General features: G+C 45.5%; 2 protein-coding genes across 2 annotated transcripts in view; one reads left to right on the top strand and one right to left on the bottom strand.

The window, feature by feature from the left end:
• LOC122969996 (regulating synaptic membrane exocytosis protein 2-like) overlaps nt 1-15855 on the bottom strand; it is a 78561-nt gene extending 62706 nt beyond the window's left edge. Inside the window, exons 1-7 of the mRNA XM_044336063.1 lie at nt 15571-15855; nt 13565-13715; nt 8588-8620; nt 7153-7254; nt 6329-6539; nt 5328-5464; nt 128-308 (exon numbers count right to left, since the gene is read on the bottom strand). Coding sequence (XP_044191998.1) covers nt 128-308; nt 5328-5464; nt 6329-6539; nt 7153-7254; nt 8588-8620; nt 13565-13710 — 810 coding nt within the window. The 5' untranslated portion in view covers nt 13711-13715; nt 15571-15855. The remainder of the gene's footprint in view (nt 1-127; nt 309-5327; nt 5465-6328; nt 6540-7152; nt 7255-8587; nt 8621-13564; nt 13716-15570) is intronic.
• On the top strand, nt 13739-15866 carry LOC122970364 (proline-rich protein 36-like). The gene is made up of 2 exons (XM_044336480.1): nt 13739-13759; nt 13797-15866. Exons 1-2 carry the CDS (start codon nt 13739-13741, stop codon nt 15864-15866), a joined length of 2091 nt encoding a protein of 696 aa, XP_044192415.1.
• The last annotated feature ends 1363 nt before the right edge of the window (nt 15867-17229 follow it).

The raw sequence follows: 17229 nt of genomic DNA, 5'->3' as shown, positions 1-17229 counted from the left end.
AAAAACATAATAAAAATGTAATTAACAGAGTAAGTAATAAAAAGATAATTTACACATGAAATCAACTAAATCCTAAATAAATAAATGAATAATGACATGTTGCTGCTACCTGTTGCATCAGACTCACCTGTGAGTGCCAACGGCCTCGTCTGTCTCTGATTGGTCGTCTCCTGCCCCGCAGTTCCTCTTCCCCGTAACCATGGGAGCCATGTGGTGAGCGGGAGCGGCGGTCCAGACCAAGGTCAGAGGGTGAGCGAGGCATCCTGCCCCCCCCACCATCGTAGTACGATCCCGAGTGGCTCTGCCTCCTGTCGATCAAACAGAATGAGCCAATCAGAGCGGAGGAGGAGGAGTCTGTCCTTTTGAAATTGAAAACGCACACACTGAATTTAATAAAAGCATCCTGCAGGTGTTCAGGACAACAACTAACAGCCTGCACAGCTGAATGAGGCCAATTTCCATTATTATTGAAAATCCAAAAGCGATCAATTAAATATTGGCTTCATCTACAGGAAGTGACCTTCACTCCTTCCATCACAAAGCTCTGCAGCGCCGAGAGATCAGCGAAGGCAGAAGTCGCCTCACTCAGCTGGTTTTGATGCTTTGTTTCCAAACCAGTTCAAGCAGTGTTCTGCCTCAGGACCAGTCTGAGACCAGAACTATCAGAGTCAAGCAAATTATAACTTATTGGAACACAAAATCACACAGACGAAGCAAACACTATCTGGCCCTAAAGAGACGCCTGACCACAGCGGCTGATGTTCAGACTGAGCTCACAGAAACAGCAGATACAAGACAACATGGCTGCTGCAGAGACAGAGCTGCACTTCCTCACACAGAGACTAAATCTAAATCTATGTATTATATATCATATATAATTATATATTATGTGTATATTATTGGCTACATCCTTCACATGCACAATAATCAATCATTTACTTATGTGATTTTTTTCCACATTATGGGGTTTGAGTATCTCAGTTTCCTCATAAAGCAAAGACGTTAGTTCTGCTGTTATATTTATACACAAATATATACGTATGGATTTGGTTGTTGTCAACATTCATTATTCATACAGAGCTTTGGCAACACTGTATTTTGTTATGAATAAATAATTTGATTTATAAAGATATAAGAGAAAGAGAGACCCCCAGTCCTCCCAGTACAAAGCCCTTCAGTGCCACCAGTCACCAGTCACCTCTACCCACACACACCAAAAACAATCTGACCAACCAAATCATCTCAAAACAACAAGAAAATTATATCAAATATTGGAATGAAACCACAAAATCACAAAGTAAATTAGAATAGTATTTGAGTCTAAACAGAGAGTCTAAACCCGACCACCGTGAACCCGACCACCGTGAGAACCCGACCACCGTGAGAACCCGACCACCGTGAGAACCCGACCACCGTGAGAACCCGACCACCATGAGAACCCGACCACCATGAGAACCCGACCACCGTGAGAACCCGACCACCGTGAGAACCCGACCACCATGAGAACCCGACCACCATGAGAACCCGACCACCGTGAACCCGACCACCGTGAGAACCCGACCACCGTGAGAACCCGACCACCATGAGAACCCGACCACCGTGAGAACCCGACCACCATGAGAACCCGACCACCATGAGAACCCGACCACCATGAGAACCCGACCACCGTGAACCCGACCACCGTGAGAACCCGACCACCGTGAACCCGACCACCATGAGAACCCGACCACCGTGAGAACCCGACCACCGTGAGAACCCGACCACCGTGAGAACCCGACCACCATGAGAACCCGACCACCGTGAACCCGACCACCGTGAACCCGACCACCATGAGAACCCGACCACCATGAACCCGACCACCATGAGAACCCGACCACCGTGAACCCGACCACCGTGAACCCGACCACCGTGAACCCGACCACCGTGAACCTGACCACCGTGAACCCGACCACCGTGAACCCGACCACCGTGAACCCGACCACCGTGAGAACCCGACCACCGTGAACCCGACCACCGTGAACCCGACCACCATGAGAACCCGACCACCATGAGAACCCGACCACCGTGAACCCGACCACCATGAGAACCCGACCACCGTGAGAACCCGACCACCGTGAACCCGACCACCATGAGAACCCGACCACCATGAACCCGACCACCATGAGAACCCGACCACCGTGAGAACCCGACCACCATGAGAACCCGACCACCGTGAACCCGACCACCGTGAACCCGACCACCATGAACCCGACCACCGTGAGAACCCGACCACCGTGAACCCGACCACCGTGAACCCGACCACCGTGAGAACCCGACCACCGTGAGAACCCTGACCACCATGAACCCGACCACCGTGAGAACCCGACCACCGTGAGAACCCTGACCACCATGAACCCGACCACCATGAGAACCCGACCACCGTGAACCCGACCACCATGAACCCGACCACCATGAGAACCCGACCACCGTGACACAGCCGGGACATAGAAACAGTCACAACAGGCTCCTCAGGGAGGCAGAATCTCACTTCCTGTTATACTGTGACAAATATAAAGATTTAAGAGAAGTTTAAATCATATATATCCTGAGTTTATTCACCTCCCTGATCTCCAGAACCTGTCCTGTCCATGTGGGGAGAAAAGTTAATGTGCAGTAAAAGCTGCAAAATATATGAAGTCTTTTCATAATCTGAGAGAAATAAACTCTGTAGTAAATGTTTCTATGATTACATCTGTAAAAATGCCTTTTATTATATTGTGTTTAATATTATTGTTTATATTTACATATTATTGTAAAATTATTAATAATCTGTCAATGTTTATAATTTTCTGTACTGTCCTGGCAATATAGAGAGAGAGAGAGACAGAGAGAGAGAGAGACAGAGAGAGAGAGAGAGAGAGAGACATAGAGAGAGAGAGAGAGAGAGAGAGAGAGAGACATAGAGAGAGAGAGAGAGACAGAGAGAGAGAGAGAGAGAGAGAGAGAGAGAGAGAGAGAGAGAGACATAGAGAGAGACAGAGAGAGAGAGAGTATTGGTTGGGCGTCCAGCAGCAAACAGTAAAATAATAAAATCAGAGTCTCTGCAGATATAAACATTTCTACTGGATCATATAGTCGACTGTATAAACATTGTATGAATCTACATATTGTTTGTTGGAAAAATCCTGCAAAGCTTTAAAACCTTTAAAAAGACGACATGTTTACGTTCTTCAGTGGAAACGATGTTTCCTCTGAATTCAGACTCCTGATAAACATCAAAGAGTCACCGACTGACATGAATGATGTTTGTTTCCCAGAGCTTCACCAAGCAGAGAATAATATGTCTAATATATCTAATATAACTAATATATCTAATATATAAAACATATTTGTCCCTGAGTTTACATGATAATTAATCACATAATCAATACTGATAACTGCACCAGACTGATCAATAACAGATCATTCAAATGAAACAATGAACTCAAACACACGTTTATTATTATCAATATATTATTATCTAACATTATTATCTATATATTATTAGCTATTTATTATTATCTAATATTATTATCTATGCATTATTAACTAACATTGTGATCTATGTATTGATCTTGTATTGGCTCCTGTCTGGGAGCTTCTGTACTAATAAAGTTTGATTGATTAAAGATGTTCCAGCAGAAACACTCGGACGTCCGAGCAGATTCCAGCATTAATCCTGCGGACCGCGCAGGGCCGGGAGCCTCAGGTTGAGAACCGTGATATTATAAACACATGTATTTCATTCTGAGAGGATTTTAAATCACTTCATAAACAAACTGAAAGATCAACTAAAGGGTCTCTTACTGTTTTTCTGTCAGCAGTCGGATGTTTGAAGCTTCATATCGAGTCAACTGGCGACACATTAAACACACACACACACACACACACACACACACACTCAGCAGGTTAATAACAGAATCTGGATCATAACTGCAGCCCCTCCCCCTCCTATTGCTTTCCTGTAGCTCCGCCCACAGGACATGACATCACTGCCTCCCCTCCCAAGTGTGTTTCTGCATTTAGCAGCAGCAGTAAGCTTCTGTTAATCTGTTAATCTGATTACAGCAGTGAGGGGGGGGGGGGGGGGGGGGCATCACACTAATTAACAACAAACTAAACCAATTAACTCTGTGATAACGAGCAGCTGAAGAAGAAACAACAAACATTCTGTTCTCAGATGTTCTGGTTTAACAAACAGACAGAACCGCTCAGAACCTGCTGAGCTCCGTCCTGATTGGTTCTCCCTGCTCATCAGCTCCACCTGCTGACCACCTGAGCTCCGTCCTGATTGGTTCTCCCTGCTCATCAGCTCCACCTGCTGACCACCTGAGCTCCGTCCTGATTGGTTCTCCCTGCTCATCAGCTCCACCTGCTGACCACCTGAGCTCCGTCCTGATTGGTTCTCCCTGCTCATCAGCTCCACCTGCTGACCACCTGAGCTCCGTCCTGATTGGTTCTCCCTGCTCATCAGCTCCTCCTGCAATACATTTACTCTATTCAATGTGTATTTTCTGATATAATTGTTCTCTGACTTATTTTATTGATGTAAATTAGAGGCTGAAGTTAATAATTATAATTGATCGTGATTAATAAATGTATTAAAACCTGCAGGTGTCGTTTCCTGACGTGTTATGTTGCTACTTACTTTCACCACGATATCAAAGCTCACCACAAACATTCTGCTGTTTCTGTTTGTTCTCCAACAAACATTAATATTCTTTATAAATATTAATATTTATATGTGACAGTGTTCTCTCGTCCAGAGCAGACGCTTCATAAAGAGTTTTCTGACTCTGAAACTTTATTTAAATCTGTTATTCTGTCGCCTTTTATATCCGTGTTTCTTGAAAAGAGAATAATTGTTTGTTTGTTTCCTGTTAAAGTTCAGATTTAAACGTCTTTATGATGAAAATAAACCCACAAATCAAACGAAATAAAATAAAACTGTATTAAATCAACATTAAACATCAGTTCAGCTCATGAACTGGCAGAATCATTTTATCTTTCTCTGCTGGGTTCTACTGGGTTCTACTGGGTTATACTGGGTTCTACTGGGTTATACTGGGTTATACTGGGTTCTACTGGGTTATACTGGGTTCTGCTGGGTTCTGCTGGGTTCTACTGGGTTATACTGGGTTCTGCTGGGTTCTGCTGGGTTATACTGGGTTATACTGGGTTCTGCTGGGTTCTGCTGGGTTATACTGGGTTCTGCTGGGTTCTACTGGGTTATACTGGGTTATACTGGGTTCTGCTGGGTTCTACTGGGTTATACTGGGTTCTGCTGGGTTCTGCTGGGTTCTACTGACCGCTCTGTGGCTCCGTTGCTCAGAGGCCCCTGCGGTGGAGCGTGGGGAACCCCATGTGAGCTGCTGGAGGGGAACCAATCCCCTGAACAGGTGAGGATCTCCTGCTGCTTCCTGCAGACGTTACACACCCACATCACCTGACACACACACACACACACACACACACACACACACACACACACACACACACACACAGAGGTCATTATTTATTGATTGTTATTATAATCATTTACATGTTCAGAATACAGTTGTTGGTCAGTTTATGACTCCAGCAGATATTCTGCAGAATGTTTCCTATATATATTTATATGTGTGTGTGTGTGTGTGTGTGTGTGTGTGTGCGTGCGTGCGTGCGTGCGTGCGTGCGTGCGTGCGTGTGTGTGTGTGTGTTTTTTTTTTTTTGTATATGAAAAACACTTTTTGCTGTGTCATTTAGTTTTTATATGAATTCAGTTCAATTCAATTTTATTTATAAAGCATCAGTTCCCAACAGCAGTTACCTCTATGCTCTATGTGGGCTGTTTCCACATAGAGCATCTAGACTGACGTCTTTAATCTACTGAGACTCAACGTTCCTCCATCAGCAGGAAAAACTCCCCTTTAACAGGAAGAAACCTGCAGCAGAACCGGACTCTAGGTGGCGCCGTTTCAGCTCAGTTCAATACAATTTGAATTGAATTTATCATCAAACTCATTTCACTCTACAAACATGAGCTGCAGATGGTGATGATGTCACCAGGACCTTTCTACCCTCAGATATGGTCTTCTTCAGAACTGAGTGAGAGAGACTGAACTCGTGGCTCCATCTAGTGTCCAAACATAACAACCAATCAGCTGCTCCGCTCGTCAATCAGGAAATCAATGTTTAATTTATGTGATCAAAGGAGATAATTAAACACAAAATAAACATCCCATAATATACACACACTGGCTCTCAGAGGGACACGCCCCCTCACACTGACCTTATTGGCTCTCAGAGGGACACGCCCCCTCACACTGACCTTATTGGCTCTCAGAGGGACACGCCCCCCGCAGCGGGCACAGAAGCGGCTCTGACAGTAGCAGCAGGTGCGGCCGCAGCCGTTGGCGAACTTGGTTTTGCGACAGATGCCGCAGGTCAGAGAGTCGGCCCTCGCCGTCTGAGCAGCCTCAGGCTCCGCCCCCAGCTTCTTCACCTGGTCCTTGTACATCTCAAATTGCTGATGTAACTTCCTGTCAGAGAGGTCAGAGGTCACAGAGGTTAGTGTCCTGCTTCTGAACTTCCTGCTTCAGAGTTTATGATGTCAAAAGTCACCTGAACGCATCATCATGACGTGATCTTCTCAGTCTGAGTGAATTTGACTGATTATAATTTTAAAACACATAAACACATAAATAACAATAACTGTTTTTATTCACGCTGAGAGAAACAGTTTCCTGTCTGAGTCGTAACAGCAGCTGTTGGATAAAAAGCAAATGTAAACAGACCGAATGAATAAACGATGACATCATGAATCATGTGACTTAAACGTCACTGAAGAGCTGCAAACATCAGATGTGTGTGGAGCGATGATGAGGAGGCTGTAACCTTCCTCACATCAATACATGAAACTAACAGAAACGTCATATTTCCATCATGACTGTCGCTCTTTTAATGACGTCATCTCGTTGTTTCTTCTTCTACAACAGTTTAATGGCAGCGACTTTATCTGCTGATATTCACACAGCAGCAGGATGGAAACAAACATTCACTACAGTCTCTTTAAATCTGTTGAAGTTTGACAGCAGCAGAGTCTAAATGTCTGATTTCAGCAACAGCACCTGAACGCAGCACAGCTTTACTCACGTCTGTGACTCGTCATCAGTCGGACTGATAACCTGCAGAACTTCAGACACGTTGGCGGCAACATTAGTGACCAACTGACTGAAGCCCGACAACGGATTCCACCTGTCCAGGTAACACAGCACAGTCAGCTGACAGGAAGTCATTTAACGAGGTTCCAGGTTGGGAAACAGGAAGTTGTTTAACAAGCGAAACAGGTACAAGTACATTACTGGCCAAAAGTTTTAGAACGCCCCCATTTTTCCAGTTTTCATTGAAATGTAAGTAGTTGAAGTAAATGTTTATTTAAGTTCCTACAGGTGGTGACTTCCAGAGACTGTCTGTATCAAAGCCTGGAGGAGGAAGCCTGATGGTCTGCAGCTCTTCAGATGGATCCAGAGTTGGTGACCCGGCAGCATCCTGCAGCACCTCGGATCTACAGTCAGCTGGTCAGGAACCAGCACAGTCATAGAGCTGGTTTGGGAATTACTGGACAGAAAGCAACCTGACAGCAACACGTTTAATATCTGCAGCAGAGTTGGAAGAACTTTGCAACAATATTTGATTTTCGTCGTAGGAAGAATAAAGTGTGTTTGGCTTTTATATCTGCAAAATGTGTAAAAACTAAACAATGGAGGCACTGAAACTTTTGACCAGTAGTGTAGTTTAACGAGAGAAACAGGAAGTAGTTTAACGAGAGAAACAGGAAGTAGTTTAACGAGGGAAACAGGATGTCGTTTAACGAGGGAAACGGAGTAGTTTAACGAGGGAAACAGGAAGTAGTTTAACGAGGGAAACAGGAAGCAGTTTAACGAGGGAAACAGGAAGTAGTGTAACGAGGGAAACAGGAAGTAGTTTAACGAAGGAAACAGGAAGTAGTTTAACGAGAGAAACAGGAAGTAGTTTAACGAGGGAAACAGGATGTCGTTTAACGAGGGAAACGGAGTAGTTTAACGAGGGAAACAGGAAGTAGTTTAACGAGGGAAACAGGAAGTAGTTTAACGAGGGAAACAGGAAGTAGTTTAACAAAGGAAACAGGAAGTAGTTTAACGAGGGAAACAGGAAGTAGTTTAACGAGGGAAACAGGAAGTAGTTTAACGAGGGAAACAGGGAGTAGTTTAACGAGGGAAACAGGAAGTAGTTTAACGAGGGAAACAGGGAGTAGTTTAACGAGGGAAACAGGAAGCAGTTTAACGAGGGAAACAGGAAGCAGTTTAACGAGGGAAACAGGAAGTAGTGTAACGAGGGAAACAGGATGTTGTTTAACAAGGTTCCAGTTTGGGAGGACAACTGGTTGATCAGATTTAATTTTGAAAATTCGTCAGAGTTAATAAACTGAACTGGGATCAGATTTGAGGTTTGGCTCCGCCTTCCTCACTGTCCTCTGCAGCTTAAACAGGAAGGGGCGTGGCCAGGACAGGTGCACTCTGGGAGATGTATTTCTGACTAAGATACTTACGAGACCAATGGAGGTTTGACTTCGTCCTGATCCCTGCAGGCACATGATGATGATGATGATGATGATGATGATGATGATGATGATGTCAGAACAGAGATGAAGATGAAAACAAAAAGTGAAGCATGAAATAATAAAATACATACACAATGAAACAGACATCAAATTAAAACTGAGTTCAAAAAAACGTCAAACTGTCATGATGCACAGCTGGCCACGCCCCCAACCAGTGATGTCACTGCAGGTGTTTTTGTTAAATGAGCTTTTACAAGTGGAGGTCACTGGTTCATAACTCAGGGCTTATGGGTAATGAACAACCAGAAACATTTCCTGTTGTCACACTGTGATGTCAGCTCGTTTCACCGAAAACTAAAAACCTGACGGCACGAAGACGCTTCGAGTCGCGTATTCGAAGTGTCCACCTCAGTTCACAAATCGATACTTCCTGATCAAGCCAACCTGACGACGATAATGTAAACAAACCTCCACGTGAACAAAACTGCACACGAACACAACTCAATCAGTACGAAAACTACCAGGATTCCAGAGAAAAGACTTTAAAATGGGCGTAATTGTGCCCTCCTGTGTTCCTCAGTAGACCAGACAGGAGAGCGTTACGGTAGTCCAGCCTTATAAACACATCAGTCTCTGTGTTCCTCAGTAGACCAGACAGGAGAGCGTTACGGTAGTCCAGCCTTATAAACACACCAGTCTCTGTGTTCCTCAGTAGACCAGACAGGAGAGCGTTACGGTAGTCCAGCCTTATAAACACATCAGTCTCTGTGTTCCTCAGTAGACCAGACAGGAGAGCGTTACGGTAGTCCAGCCTTATAAACACATCAGTGTCTGTGTTCCTCAGTAGACCAGACAGGAGGGCGTTACGGTAGTCCAGCCTTATAAACACACCAGTCTCTGTGTTCCTCAGTAGACAGAAATGGGCTCACTTTGTTCTTCATGCGACAAAATGCTGTTTATGTGACGTTCTGCGATCGGTCCTTGTCTTGCGTCCTGGTTGAATCCCAGCGAGTTCAGTTTCTCTCTCTGAGCCTTTGAACCAATGATCAGTACATCAGTACAGTTTAAAAGTGAGTCAGTGGGTCACGTAGAGAACATCTATAAGAATCTGGTGGTCCACAGTCTCAACAGCAGCACTCAGGTCAAGTATCACCAGAACTGAAGGCTTGTTGTTCTGGTATCGTTCACGTTTAGCAGGATTAGGGTTATGGTTAGGGTTATGGTTAGGATTATGGTTATGGTTAGGATTATGGTTATGGTTAGGGTTATGGTTATGGTTAGGATTATGGTTATGGTTATGGTTATGGTTATGGTTAGGATTATGGTTATGGTTATGGTTATGGTTATGGTTAGGGTTAGGGTTATGGTTAGGGTTATGGTTATGGTTAGGATTATGGTTATGGTTATGGTTAGGGTTATGGTTATGGTTATGGTTAGGATTATGGTTATGGTTAGGATTATGGTTATGGTTATGGTTATGGTTAGGGTTATGGTTATGGTTATGGTTATGGTTAGGATTATGGTTATGGTTAGGATTATGGTTATGGTTAGGGTTATGGTTATGGTTATGGTTAGGGTTATGGTTATGGTTATGGTTAGGGTTAGGGTTATGGTTAGGGTTATGGTTATGGTTAGGATTATGGTTATGGTTATGGTTAGGGTTATGGTTATGGTTATGGTTAGGATTATGGTTATGGTTAGGGTTATGGTTATGGTTAGGGTTATGGTTATGGTTAGGGTTATGGTTATGGTTAGGATTATGGTTATGGTTAGGATTATGGTTATGGTTAGGGTTATGGTTATGGTTATGGTTAGGGTTATGGTTATGGTTAGGGTTAGGGTTATGGTTATGGTTAGGATTATGGTTATGGTTATGGTTAGGGTTATGGTTAGGGTTATGGTTATGGTTATGGTTAGGGTTATGGTTAGGGTTATGGTTAGGATTAGGATTATGGTTAGGGTTATGGTTAGGGTTATGGTTAGGGTTATGGTTAGGGTTATGGTTAGGGTTCCTTTGCTGTCATGTGTCCTAAAACCTGATTAAAACATTTCTTATTTTGTGTTTGAGTTCAAAACAGTATTTATCTGATTTAAAACTGTTTTCTTTAAAGTTTTAATTAAAGGACCAGTGTGTCGGGTTTAGTGGCATCTAGTGGTGAGGTTGTAGGAGAACCGACGGTTCCTCCTGTGAAAGTTCCTCTCTAGAACCAGTGTTTGGTTTGTCCGTTCTGGGTTTCTGTAGAAACATGGCGGCTCTGTGGAAGAGGAGCTGCTCCCTCTGTAGATATAAAGGCTCATTCTGAGGTAACGAAAACACAATGATTCTTATTTTCAGATGATTAAACACTAATTAATACTTATGAATATTATGTTTCTGCTAAGTCTGCTCTGCTAGATGCCGCTAAATTCTGCACACTGCACCTTTAAAAACTGGAGATTTGAAATTCCAAACAAACAACATAAACTACACTCAACGTAAACAAAACTCTACATTAACAAACACACATGTGCTGGGATTTACACGTTACCCAGGATGCTTTGTAATGTGGTTTCTGCGTCTGGGTAACTGCATCCATTAATCACACACTGCAGCACAAAACTCGGTAGAGAGAAAGCTTAATTTAACAGGAACCCTGCAGGACTTCAGGTTTCTTTTGATTCAAACTAAACTTTATTATCCTGCAGCTGTTGAACACATCAGCTAATATTTAGTGGCAGCTGAGAAACATCTGAAACTGAATATTCACTCAAATTAATTTCATGAAAAGATCTAAAAACTGACTCAAACAAAACCAGCAGAGTCAAATAATAAAGAACAACAATAAACCTCACCTAACTTAAAAAGAATCACATGACCTGATCTCAGCTCGTTTCTATTACATTTATCACCGTTTATTGTTCATTTTAATGGTTTTCTTTGCACAAAAATAAACAAAATCAATTATCAATAAAACGATTTAAATGAGACAAACTGAAAATTCTTCAGTCTGTAAAAATACTTTTTCTCTGAAGGAAACTTGATGTGTTTTTATTGTTTTAATGAAACATGTGATGGTTTTTACTGTGTTTCTACTTGTTTCTGTTCTTATTGTGAACTGAAGGAACACAGTTTGGTTCTCCTGTAAACTGATAATTAATTATGGAGAAAACAATGATAAAGTCTTCTTTGAACCTTCATATTTGTACGTAGGAGTCCCTGAGAGTCCCTGAGAGTCCCTGAGAGTCACTGAGACTCCCTGAGAGACCCTGAGAGACCCTGAGAGTCCCTGAGACTCCCTGAGAGACCCTGAGAGACCCTGAGAGACCCTGAGAGTCCCTGAGACTCCCTGAGAGACCCTGAGAGACCCTGAGAGACCCTGAGAGACCCTGAGAGTCCCTGAGACTCCCTGAGAGACCCTGAGAGACCCTGAGAGTCACTGAGAGACCCTGAGAGTCACTGAGAGACCCTGAGAGACCCTGAGAGTCCCTGAGAGTCACTGAGAGTCACTGAGACTCCCTGAGAGTCACTGAGACTCCCTGAGAGACCCTGAGAGACCCTGAGAGTCCCTGAGAGTCACTGAGACTCCCTGAGAGTCACTGAGACTCCCTGAGAGTCCCTGAGAGACCCTGAGAGTCCCTGAGAGTCACTGAGACTCCCTGAGAGTCACTGAGACTCCCTGAGAGACCCTGAGAGTCCCTGAGAGTCACTGAGAGTCACTGAGACTCCCTGAGAGTCACTGAGACTCCCTGAGAGACCCTGAGAGACCCTGAGAGTCCCTGAGAGTCACTGAGACTCCCTGAGAGTCACTGAGACTCCCTGAGAGTCCCTGAGAGACCCTGAGAGTCCCTGAGAGTCACTGAGACTCCCTGAGAGTCACTGAGAGACCCTGAGAGACCCTGAGAGTCCTTTATGGAACAAACAGACGAAGACAGAAATGTTACAGATTCTTCTACAGCTGAAGGTTCAACAACAATACATTCAATATATCTGATGTATATATATATATATATATATATATATATATCAGATGATCATTAGAATCACAGTTACACTGAGGAAAAGCCTCATAATTAACCTGTTAAACAAAAACCATCAAACTCCTTTAAGTTTAAAGGACCAGTTCAGTGTTCCCAGTGTTCCCAGTGTTCCCAGTGTGTTAAACCAGCAGTCAGGTGTCTGTAATCATTCCTCCTGTTCATACTGGATATTAAAAGATCCTTCAAATGTGCTTTAATGTTAGTGATGGAGGATAAAATCCACAGTGTGTCCACACAGTCATTTAAAGTCTGTGTGAAGCTTCTATTCAGCTTCAGCAGTCTGAGTTAGTCATATCAAGTGGATATCTGACACATTTACAGTCTTTTTAGCATCAAATTCCCTCTTTGTGTTTCCTCGGACAGTGTTTCCCTGTTGAGCTGCAGGTGGAAGTATAGTAACAAAAAGAGGAACTTTGGCACTAAAAAGACTGTAACGTTGAAAGATATCTACTTGATTTGACTCATTTGGACGCTGAAGCTTCATATTAGCTTCAGACTGTGGATTTTGTCCTCCATCACTTCCATTGTAAGGTCATTATGAAGGAATCTTCTAATGGTCAGTATGAACAGACTTGATAAACTGTGAACTGATGACGACTGATTCTAATCTCAACAACATTTATTAATATTTTCACACAGAAGTTTTTAGAAGATTTTAATCTCTAAATGAAAAGTAGGTTTGTTTTTATCAAAGTTGTGAGAATCCTTCAAGTGAAACTGGAGCTTTGATGAAGGTGAGACGTCATCGTTAATGAGTTAAAGACTCGTATAGATTCATGCTCGTTATCTTTATGATGGTTTGACTCGGATCAGCTGATCCTCACTGACTGATTGTTTATTGATCCGGAGGAAGATTACAGTTTATTATAAATAGAAAGACTGTTGATTTCTGTAACAGACGTGAGAAACACCAGCGATCAGCGATCAATAATCAATAACCCTCCTTACTTCAGCATGCTCTGCTCCTTCTCCTCCTCCTTCTTCTGTCTGTCCATCACCGACAGGATGATGCTGCGCTCCTCCTCCGTCAGGTGGCTCAGATCCGGCAGCTCCGGGCCCGGCTCCGTCCCGGGGGGTCCGGCTGGTCCGGACATCCCGCCTGCAGAGAAACACACGACGACGATGATGATGATGATGATGAAGGCCACATAGCTGCACCTGTTCACATTATTTTGTCCAGCCGAGGAACTCTGCCTCACCCCTCTGTCCCTCACCCCTCCCTCACCCCTCTGTCCCTCACCCCTCTGTCCCTCACCCCTCCATCCTTCACCCCTTCACCCCTCAATCCCTCATCAATACCTCCCTCACCCCTCCATCCTTCACCCCTTCACCCCTCAATCCCTCATCAATACCTCCCTCACCCCTCCCTCACCCCTCTGTCCCTCACCCCTCCATCCTTCACCCCTTCACCCCTCAATCCCTCATCAATACCTCCCTCACCCCCCCTCACCCCTCTGTCCCTCACCCCTCCATCCTTCATCAATACCTCCCTCACCCCTCCCTCACCCCTGCCTCCCTCACCCCTCCCTCGCCCCTGTCTCACCCCTCCATCCCTCATCAATACCTCCCTCAACCCTCCCTCACCCCTCCCTCACCCCTGCCTCCCTCACCCCTCCCTCGCCCCTGTCTCACCCCTCCATCCCTCATCAATACCTCCCTCACCCCTCCGTCCCTTCCTCACCCCTGTCTCACCCCTCAATTCCTCATCAATACCTCCCTCACCCCTCCCTCCCTCCCTCCCTCACCCCTCCATCCCTCATCAATACCTCCCTCACCCCTGCCTCCCTTACCCCTCCCTCGCCCCTGTCTCACCCCTCAATCCCTCATCAATACCTCCCTCACCCCTCCATCCCTCCCTCGCCCCTGTCTCACCCCTCCATCCCTCATCAATACCTCCCTCACCCCTGCCTCTCTCACCCCTCCCTCGCCCCTGTCTCACCCCTCCGTCCCTCACCCCTGCCTCCCTCACCCCTCAATTCCTCATCAATACCTCCCTCACCCCTCCCTCCCTCACCCCCCCCCCCCCTCACCCCTCCATCCCTCATCAATACCTCCCTCACCCCTGCCTCCCTCACCCCTCCCTCGCCCCTGTCTCACCCCTCCATCCCTCATCAATACCTCCCTCACCCCTCCGTCCCTTCCTCACCCCTGTCTCACCCCTCAATTCCTCATCAATACCTCCCTCACCCCTCCCTCCCTCCCTCCCTCACCCCTCCATCCCTCATCAATACCTCCCTCACCCCTGCCTCCCTTACCCCTCCCTCGCCCCTGTCTCACCCCTCAATCCCTCATCAATACCTCCCTCACCCCTCCATCCCTCCCTCGCCCCTGTCTCACCCCTCCATCCCTCATCAATACCTCCCTCACCCCTGCCTCTCTCACCCCTCCCTCGCCCCTGTCTCACCCCTCCGTCCCTCACCCCTGCCTCCCTCACCCCTCAATTCCTCATCAATACCTCCCTCACCCCTCCCTCCCTCCCCCCCCCCCCCCCTCACCCCTCCATCCCTCATCAATACCTCCCTCACCCCTGCCTCCCTCACCCCTCCCTCGCCCCTGTCTCACCCCTCAATCCCTCATCAATACCTCCCTCACCCCTCCATCCCTCCCTCGCCCCTGTCTCACCCCTCCATCCCTCATCAATACCTCCCTCACCCCTGCCTCTCTCACCCCTCCCTCGCCCCTGTCTCACCCCTCCGTCACTCACATCTCCCTCCCTCACCCCTCCATCCCTCCCTCGCCCCTGTCTCACCCCTCCATCCCTCATCAATACCTCCCTCCCTCCCTCCCTCACCCCCCCCCCTCACCCCTCCATCCCTCATCAATACCTCCCTCACCCCTGCCTCCCTCACCCCTCCCTCGCCCCTGTCTCACCCCTCAATCCCTCATCAATACCTCCCTCACCCCTCCATCCCTCCCTCGCCCCTGTCTCACCCCTCCGTCCCTCCCTCACTCACCGACAGGCGCAGCGGCGTGCTCTCGCCTGTTATGCCGCAGTCATGTCGTCCTCTCCGGGGTTCAGCGGCGGCGGCTCCGGTCGTCTCTCCGTCCCGGCTGCGGCTCTCATCCTGCGCTCCTCCCCGGCGGTCCGGCCCTGCTGCTCGGCCTGCAGCTGTCGCGGTGTCCGCTGCGCTTCTCGGGTCTTCACGGCGGTAATGGACGCGGCGGTGGAGACGGAGAGGAGGAAATAAATATAAATCCTCCATACGCTGAGGAGGAGGGGGGAGGAGGGGTGAGGGGGGCGTCTGCGTGACGGCGTTACGCACAACAAAGATCAGCTGGTCACGGGTGTGTGTGTGTGTGTGTGTGTGTGTGTGTGTGGAGGGGAAGGAGATAAACATAGACCTGCAGCCAAAGATAGAAATACAAACAGATTAACGCCTAGAACTGTGATCAATATCAGATATATATACATATACATACATGTATGTATATATATACTCTGTATGTGGACACTTAATTTAATTTTAATTTAATTTTTAATGCAACCCTACATATTTGAGGGGAAAAGAAATTAAATAATCAACTAAAATATTCAACTATGAAATTAGTATTTTGTTAAGAAAGATAAAAAAATTTGAATTTGTAGATTTGTTTTATTTATTTAATTCTTTATTTAAACAGGTCATCTTACTGAGATCAGGGTTAATACAAGTCTGAGTACAAGAACAAACATTCACAGTTAAAGCAGACAGACATTATTCTCACATTAAGAAAAGCAAATTCATGAGAGCAGCCTTTTAAAATATACAAGTGAGATTAAAGAGTGTAACTTCATATATTTTCCATCTGCATGCAGCAGAGTGTTTAACCTCTTAACATCCATGACAGAAGACCTGTGAGGCCATGATGCAGGTTATCAGGCTTCATCTGACAGGTGACGTCTTCTAGTTTCTACATCAGTTCCAATAAGGCTCAACAAAGTGTTTGGTCCTCGTCTATAATGAGTCAGACATGAATAACAATAATCAGGACATGCTTTATGCCAGAACTATGCAGAACACCACAAACCTTCTACATCCTGTCAACCCGTATAATATTCCAGACCTTCAGGCCGAACCTTATGGGAGCTGGTTTATAGTTTGTGGTGTCACTGGGGTCCCCGAACCTCTCCCATCATCTCCAATTGGCCAACTGTGCCCATTGCTTTGACTCGTTACTGCGTGACGCTGCTGCTTACAACTGGCCCAGTGGATGTTAAGAGGTTAAACCACTTTTACTACGTTCAGAGAAAACCAGAAGTACAGCTGCTGTTAAAATGTCTTATCTGTTACAGTAAAATTGTGGATCTTCATAAAATATCACTTTATGTCTTAATAGATATCTAACTGATTTAAACAAGACAACTGAACATTAACCGGAAACAATCCAACAATCGCTTTGTTAAAACATTAGTTCATATATACAGAAAGTTCAAATACATCAAAAACTCTGAAAGTGTAAATCTTCTCAGTGAAGAGTTCACAAGCTGAATATGCAGATATTTTAATTTCTAGTTTAACTGCTTAATGCAAGACGTCAGAAGTGAATCCTGCGTGTGAGCAACACAGATTTATTATACAGAAATATTGGAAACCTTCCACCTTTTAAATTTTTAAAAAAATTCTCTGTATCAA

The sequence above is a fragment of the Thunnus albacares genome, chromosome 19, assembly GCF_914725855.1.
Source record: "Thunnus albacares chromosome 19, fThuAlb1.1, whole genome shotgun sequence".
Lineage (NCBI taxonomy): Eukaryota > Metazoa > Chordata > Actinopteri > Scombriformes > Scombridae > Thunnus > Thunnus albacares.
The sequence above is the reverse complement of the archived record's forward strand: the minus strand, read 5'-3'. Positions and strand labels throughout refer to the sequence as shown.

What these genes read in the sequence shown, in the direction of transcription:
- LOC122970364 (XM_044336480.1), top strand. Translation starts at nt 13,739, where the DNA reads ATGATGATGATGATGATGAAG. An exon ending in TGATGATGATGATGATGAAG is followed by an intron (nt 13,760 to 13,796) that starts GCCACATAGCTG and finishes TATTTTGTCCAG; the next exon opens with CCGAGGAACTCTGCCTCACC.